The sequence below is a fragment of the Mycetomoellerius zeteki genome, unplaced genomic scaffold (assembly GCF_001594055.1).
Source record: "Mycetomoellerius zeteki isolate Tzet28-1 unplaced genomic scaffold, Tzet1.0 scaffold471, whole genome shotgun sequence".
NCBI classification, from domain to species: Eukaryota; Metazoa; Arthropoda; class Insecta; order Hymenoptera; family Formicidae; genus Mycetomoellerius; species Mycetomoellerius zeteki.
In genome coordinates this window covers 922,704-931,171 of record NW_017257470.1, presented here as the reverse complement: position 1 = coordinate 931,171, position 8,468 = coordinate 922,704, and the positions used below count along the sequence as shown (strand labels likewise).

General features: G+C 33.0%; 1 protein-coding gene across 1 annotated transcript in view; it reads left to right on the top strand.

The window, feature by feature from the left end:
- Window positions 1-584: 584 nt before the first annotated feature.
- The window catches only part of LOC108727176 (photoreceptor-specific nuclear receptor), a 34,961-nt gene continuing 27,077 nt past the window's right edge, over window positions 585-8,468 (top strand). The window contains 2 exon segments of the mRNA XM_018455167.1: window positions 585-791; window positions 1,309-1,462. Coding sequence (XP_018310669.1) covers window positions 1,348-1,462 — 115 coding nt within the window. The 5' untranslated portion in view covers window positions 585-791; window positions 1,309-1,347.

Genomic DNA, 8,468 nt, shown 5'->3' with positions numbered 1-8,468 from the left:
GTAGCCAACGATCAACAATTGCACCGTCGCTCAGGTAGGCGTCGTTTCCCGTGACAGCGTCTCGCTTCGGTAGGGGGTAGTTTAGTCCGGGTCGTCGGGGGTGGGAGAGACCAGGCGTCATCAGAGAGGATCGAAGGGGTCGGCGCAGGCGCTTCAGCCCGACGACGGGCGTCGTGGCGAGGCACGCGTCAAACGTGGAGGCTTATAGGTTAAATCCTCCCGCTCCTCGTTTTTGTCGTTTTTCCGGCATTGCCTCCTGATCCCGCCTTCAAAAGTGCCGGCGGACCAATCGGCGTCGGGCGCTGCTTGCCCGCTGCCTCCGACGGCACGGCAAGCGCCACGACGACGTCGGCGGCGACGCCAACGTCATCCACGGGTAACAGCAACTCGCCCGACAGATCCCGGATAGGGATGCCGCAAACATCATACGCCAATCTAACATCAACGAAGGATCGTTCCGCTTACGCGTCAATCTCAAAGCGGAACGTCGATCGCAATAGCGCGTAAACGTTTACCCCCGGCTTGATCCTAATCGCGGTATCAAAACATCTTTTCTCACCTCACGTTCAACGTCACGTAATCGCGCCTCGTAATTTTCGGCTTTTTTTAGGATTGCCAAAGTGTTCCATTCGCTGATACCGGTGATTATTGGATTGGAGAACTGGACTATAGATCGAATCGGGTCGGGCGGTTAAAGAAGTTGGTGATAGAATAAAGAGGGTGAAAAATCAGTGATCAAAAGAAGTGACCTACGTTTTACAGTGTAGATTTTGAATCTTAAATTGCTCTGCGTGAGTCTGCATAATCTTTAAATGGCCATGAGCATATTAAAGCTTTACTTTGAAATCACGATTTTTAATAAAATCTGGATCAAGTTTCTCGTCACTAAGAAGAACGAAAAACTTTTTGGTAGAAATAAAAACTATATTAATAAGATGGTTACATTGCTAAAGAAGACTAAAAAAAATTACTGTTTAATTGATGTTTACTTTAGAAAAGAATGTTTATAAAAAATATTTGCAATCATCTTTTTTTAACTTAAGTATTAAAATCAGTTAAAAATCTTAGAAATAGGATTTTTTAAATTACAAAAATAAATACATTAAATTTATTGTGATATTTTTGTTAAAATTGCTTAAATTTAATCTTCATTGAAATTATGGACTAATTTCATAGATATTTCGTATTAAAACAAGTTAGTTTTGCTAGGTTGCAAGAGAAACATATTTAAACGGCGCGTTTATATATTTTATATTTTATATTGAAATCGTTAAGTCACGGTATAAAGAAGTTGTATAACGATTTTAGTGCGTTTGACATCTGATAACGAATGCTTGAGGAGGCACTATGAACGGGGCAGCGACAGTCACGGCCACTGAAGATCATCAACATCAGCAAACACAGAATGAAACGACTTCGGAACATCCACGGAGTCCCGCCAGTCCACTGAGTGCTAGACACGGTGAGGATAACACAAAAAGTATATTTAAATGTTAAAGATATAATAACAAGATTACATACATACGTATGAACATTTAATAAATTTTCAAAGCTTTTATATTGTGCATGGAAGTCAAATTAACTCAGGTTTATAACGTTTTAACCTCTAGATGGTACATTGATCTATAATTTCCATGCATACATTTCCGTGTTTTATTTATATTTGTTTATATTTGTCAATAATTAATATATGTACACGGAGCGTAATAAATGAACAGAAAAAAGGTGTATTTTAATTAATTGGATAATGTTTTTAAGGAAGGATAATAGTTTTTATTTAATTTTTAATGAATTATTAACGTTGAACAATTTATTATAATTTAAGATTTATTTATAGCATATGTCAAACACGCGTGTTAGCGTACATAACATTTTCATATGTATATGTAGCATATTGTACAGATATAAAACTCTTATGATTTTAACTACCAATATAAACATAATATTTAAGTATAATAAAAATTTTGCGATGATTAACTGAATTTATTATTAATTTGTTTAGCTCTTTATTGTTTATATATGTAAAGTATTAATATTATTATTTTTTGTTGCGTTTTTTTATTTAACCTTGATGATGGATATGGTGAGCTATGATATACGAAGCGTTATCATGCATGTCGAAAGGATTAAAAAGAAAGCATGTATTTGATAGGCGGAATACATAGATGTATGCGTTATAATATATCGTAACGCATCTTAACACTTTTAACACATGGAAACTAAAAATAAGGATAATTATCAATAAATGATAATAAAACAATAACATTGATTTATTTAGACAAGATCCAAAAAATGAAATGAAAAAGATTTGTTAGTCGGAAAAGAGGCAGTGATAAATATATATGTATACACATATATATTGCAATTTTTGCTATAAATGATTGAAGATGTTTAGATATATATTTCATACTCTAATTTTCTTAATGTTGTCGCGACATTTCTTTTACGGCATAATGTAATACATAATGTATTGCGTAATGTAATGCGTAAACTTGCTTCAAAGCACGATTCTTCTCCTTCCGCTCGCGTCGGGTCATCCAAGATTTGATTATTCTAATGGTATAATGGCGTTGCCTACGTGTTACCCTCTTTTTCCATTTATATCCCACCCCACGACTGTAACTCGTATAAAAGTCCATCGCGGGGGTGAATCTGTGTGCATTCTACCCATTGCTTCGCAATCCGTCGTTTCTTAGCGAAATGGTTCTCTTTGCCCATTTCACTAATCTTTTCACTAATTTTTTCTTCAATAATTATGATATTTTTCAGTTTATTACATTTTAAAAAACGTTGGTGTCGATTTAACACCTCTGGTTTTTGTGAATTAAAAACCTCTGGTATTTATATCAACATTCATGATGTGGATTTAACACCATGGGTATATAGATTTAAAATCCATGTGTTAAATCCACACTATGTTGGTGTTAATTTGACACCAACATGATGAGAATTATATAGACACTGTATGGTGTTAAGTTTACATCGCATTACATTTTTTACAGTGTATAAATTGTCAATGATCTAAAACATATATATGTATATAATATACATCTTCTTACTACAATTCTGGTTTTTTATCTCTGACATTAAATATCTTATCTAATCTAAAGTAAAATCTAAATAAACTTTATTTAAAGTATAATTAATTTTTATCTATTATATGTATATATAATGTGTGTGCGTGCGTGTATTTTGCTTCTATTGTTTCGTATTTTTGTATAATTAACACATTGGGTGCATTCAGTAGAACGCAACAGCTTTGCAATCATTTTATGATTATCTGCTGAACAGTCTTCTAAACGCACTCAACGTCTCAACGTGTTTACTCAGCGATTGCCATGATTTCCAGCAAATTGAAACTCAGCGTATACTTTAAGTACGCTGAATTTCAATCAAAACGTATTGAGCAAAATGGCTGTTTCCAATGTATCATTCTTTGAAGTACATAATATACATATGGCAATGTAATTTACAATGTGATACAGATATTTTTAATGCACATAAAAAATTTCTGCTGTCTATCACTGTCAATGGAAAATTAAAAATGTGTATAAATAATAGTTCAAATATTATTTTATAAGTAAAAAATATTTTCTGCATATCGTAAAAATTAGATTCTTTTATCACGCACGCAATAGTTAATATTATAAGAGCATTCAACAGAACACTCAATGTTACAACTTATCAGTTGAGCAACAGTTGCGTTCTGCTGAACACACCCAATATGTTTCTCTGTATAGTTGTAGTATTAACTTGTATTTATTTATTATTATATATATATAAATACTTGGTAAATAGCTATGTTAATATTACATTTGTCAACATCAAATATTATCGTTTCGGTAACTACTTTGTTAGCTTTGATAACAAATGAAAGATTTGTTCTTTCTTTCTGGCTTTTGGAAAATGAATACACATACACTTTTGCAACGTAGTTGTTTTTTTATTTTTTAATAAGGGCAATTATGTAATAACATTTATAAGTAACGTGTTTCTTTTAATAAAAATAGTAAAAGCGTAAGAAATGCTCACTATTATTGCATTCGCGATGCATTGTTGAAATTAGCAAAAATGTATCGAAAACGAGGAACAAATTTTTTTTATCTTTCTAACTAGTGCAATCCCTGGCCCCATTCACAATGACTCCCTCTAGCTTTTCCCGATGATCCTATAATACGAGGGCGCAGGTGGCGCCTTGCCATCCACCAGCATTGATATGCTAATGAAATTTGATGCCCCTGCTTTCGCGTGCGTTACTCTCGGCGCGGGTGGCTTACAGTGGGTGTGTATTTTATATTGGGCCATCATTTTTCTCCTTTCAGTTAACCCCGCGCGATCGACAGATTGCGCTGGAATGAGATTTGATTAGCTTAATGCCATAATTTGCAATAGCGTGTATGTGTATGTATGCGCGTTCTTAGATATATGTATATATTTTTTAAATATATATACATACTATATATAAAACTAATTTTAAAATGAAATATAATTTTACAATTGTCTATAATACTCTAGTTATGTAATGCTAAATATAAAAATATTAATCGATGATCGACTGTCACCGATTTATGAATGAAAAGATAGTTATCATAAATCGATTGTATCTCAACATCTTATTTACCGAAAAAAGGATCTTATCATCGAACAAATCCTTTATCTAAAGATTGAATCAGCACTTTGGAATATATTCTAGTAATCGGGATTAGGGGGTATGTTAACGAGATCGAAAAGCTCGTACGCTTATACAAAGTCACGTGAGTTAAATTACAATAAGATTAACATCGACCGTCTGACGTGATTTGATAATGATCAAAAACATTTCGACAGTCAGATTATTTGAGTAGCAAACGTGTTCGAAAATACTAATAAGGTTTGGGTTTTCAAGATGTTGAAAAGAAGAGAAATTTTGGTAGAGTATCTCTTTCTCTGACCGCAAAGTTACTGTATTTGATAGCTTCACAGGCACCCTACGGAAATCTTTGTTCCTCCTTTGCGTCCCCGAAGGCTTACCGATGGATTGCGAAGGCAAACAATATTTACATCGAGAAATGAGTTTGGAAAAAGCTCAGGAAGTAAGAGCGCTCGAATATAAATATTTATATCAAATGAATGAAGGGACCGGGACGATTCCTGTGTAACACGCGTAGGGCAACACGCGTCATCAACCTGCAGAATTACTTCAATCAAAATTTTCGGAACCTATCACAATTTTTTCTCCGTAAATATAGATATTTCTATAATGTAAACGAATATCAATTGGGAATATTTATTTAACTGCATCAAATACATTTTTCAAACATTTTCATTTGGCGTAAATAAATACTTAGATTGCTATGTCACAACATTTTGCTCTATTTTTATTCGCGTCTAATAGCACGTTCGTTTCAATTAAAGTTACTTTACAAAACGTAATTACAATCCTTGAAAATTTATAGCGAAGAATACGACGAGATAGTTGAATTGATGACTATGCGATAAGGAGGATTAAATGATTTAGTGTGCCACCTAGTTATGCCACTTCGGTGACAGAAGCCATACTTAGCAAATACTCAGTTCAGACTCACATCAATTCTTAGTATCGTTTTAAGATGAAACTCGTCACGAAATCTTTAAGCAGGTTGTCGACATCGGATGGAATAATTATGTTGCCCCTTAATCAAGACACAAAACTAATTTTTAACGTGGAAAACCGTGTGTGTAAGGAGCAGAATCGAACTCGGATTCGCGGATTGTGAGTCTATGGACCAACCGCGAAGCCAGCCGACGCAACGCGACGCCTCGACTTTATTAGTCACGCCGCCGCCGCCGCGTCGGTGTCTTCAGTAAAATACGAGATCTCACCGGAATCATATTTGTCAACCGACCACAAACTCGATTGAAAATTTGTTTCGGCCTCGTTAATACCGCGAGGTCAGATAAAATCCGTTTAAGATTTATCATATGGATTGACAGGATGATGCCAAGATAACGTCTGCGAATTTCATTGCGTTTTAGTTACTTAAATATAAATTTTATAATTCATCGTTATAATTAAGTCACGCATTTATGTTAACAGCAGTTAATTATTTTTAATATTTTTTACTGTTATTAATTTCAATTTTCTTTAATTGAAATTAAATATTTAAATGATCTTAAAGATACACCTACATATGATGTTTAACTGCTGTTACACATCTGTTACACAACCGCTAAACACAAGGTGTCTTGTATTCCGAATGGAAAAGGGAAGAATCCGTCAGGATCTCCTTTATCGAGAAAGTTATGAGAAAACTTTTAATTTAGATATCTATAATTTACAGATTCTTTCAGCTAGAAGATTCTTCTAGCATTAAAAAGAATCTTAAATCTAGTGCAATCTTAAATCTAATTTACCTTGCATTTTGTAGTTACATGATAGTTTTCTATTTTTTAGAGTATCCTTTTGAGGCCATATATCAGGAAAATTCTCTAACATTAAGAGGATATCACAAAAGAATAAAATATTTTTTTTTTATGCAAAAGACTCCAACTCGATTTCCGTAGATACATCTTCTTATAGAACTCCTTAATGTTTTCTTCTTACGAATAGCACGTCCATCTCGTGGTGAAGCCGCATACTTATCTCTTAACGTATCATTTTATTTTAAAAGGCTATTCAAGTTACTGTAGTGGAATTTCCTATAAAGAAATGTACTCGTGATCATAACTTTACTTTTTTATAAATGAATACGTATTATAAATACAAATATATACTTCATGTAAGATTTTTCGCTTAGAAGAAATGTTAAGAGAATTTCGCCGCTTGTCAGTAGAACATATTTTTGTTTTTTAGTAGACGTTAGATGGTATGCGCAATTTGATGTGCGATCGGGTATTTGACGACCCTTGTTCCTCGAAATCAATCAAGGATGTGGCAGGGATTTTACGATCTGCCCTGGCTAGGGTTGGTCGCCCGAAACTGCGAAAGGGATTTCTGGGATTAAGCCGAAAGTAACGGTCGATTGCTCGAAATGAAAACGCCGAACTGATTGTGGAAAAATGATATTTTGATCATAAATCTCGAACCTTTCATCGTATCGCCAAGAAGTGGTTCTGCAACCGAAAAAGATAATGAATTGCCACAGATACCTATAACTGCAGTTGAGGAAATGATCTAATTTTATTTTTTCCCGCTTGGTCGCGATATGGCGATACACAAAGAATTATATTGATTTTCGTTTAAAATAAAGTAATTATTTAATATATAGTAAATAAAACTAATTTTTATATTATGCGCAAAGTTGTAAAAAGTTATAATGTTAAAAACTGTTGCCTTTTTGTCTCATTGAAAATGTAATGAATTAAATTAATAGAAATATGTAAATGCCATAAGTAATTCAGCTAAATTGGAGCTCGTTATAATTAAAACTGTAATTAAAGTTATAATCACAAGTAAGCGCGAGGTAATTTAACAATCGAACGATATTTTCAATTAAATTGCGCAAGGATCAAACTAATATTATTAACAATTCCAATTTTATTTTATATTTGTAATTTGCGTGCAAATACCTCTACAAATGCGTTTAATAAAAGTACGAAATTATTCGATGTTTCGATCTGAAATGAAGAAATATGAAGTGATTGTCGAATTACAAAAATTGTTTCACTATTTTTAGTGATCGCACATTCCCCGAAAAAATTCAAAGACACTGTCGTTGAATTGTGGTCTCTGCAACTGCATTAAGTTTGCTACAAAACTATAAATTTGAGTGTTAATATTGAAGAATGCAACAATAATAATTTGCCGATTGCGAATTATCTCGATATAATTTTTCTTTTTAGGAGTTCTTTTTAAAAAATTTCGACGTGGCGACGCCTATATGGAAACAATATACATTAACTTATAATTCTCTACTCGTATTGGATCCTTTTGTTATTGATACAGATCGTTTACAGTTATAATTTGTATAATTAACATGTTCTTTGAACTCAATACCCTTTTGATACCAAACTCGTTAATTTAGACAGGTTGTAACTTATAAGTAATAAGAAATTAATATACTGTCACGTATCCGTAAAAACAAATTCATATTGTATGTATTTAACAAAAAAAAAGTAATATTTTTTTCTAATTTGCATGTCTTCAATCAGTAAAAAATAAAAAAGACCTTTTCATATATTTTTTAAGTATTGAAAATATTGACTATCCTTTAGTTTAGACACGCATTTTGAATACCTTTAAGAAGAAAATTTGTGTTGTTTGTGCATGTAAACTATTAGTCTGTGGACTACAATTTCGCAAGATTGCAAAACTTTTATATCAAGCAAATGCTACGATAATGATCTACGTCATATTGGAGTAAGAAATGATAAAGATCTCGATTTAACAATTTTTTTCGTTCTTGGCATGAACTCTACCTCACAGACACGTATTAATGCGTATATTTTAATCTTGGAAAAAGATTTTCAAATCTGTAAAAGAGAAAAAAATAAGTAATTTTTATATAAAA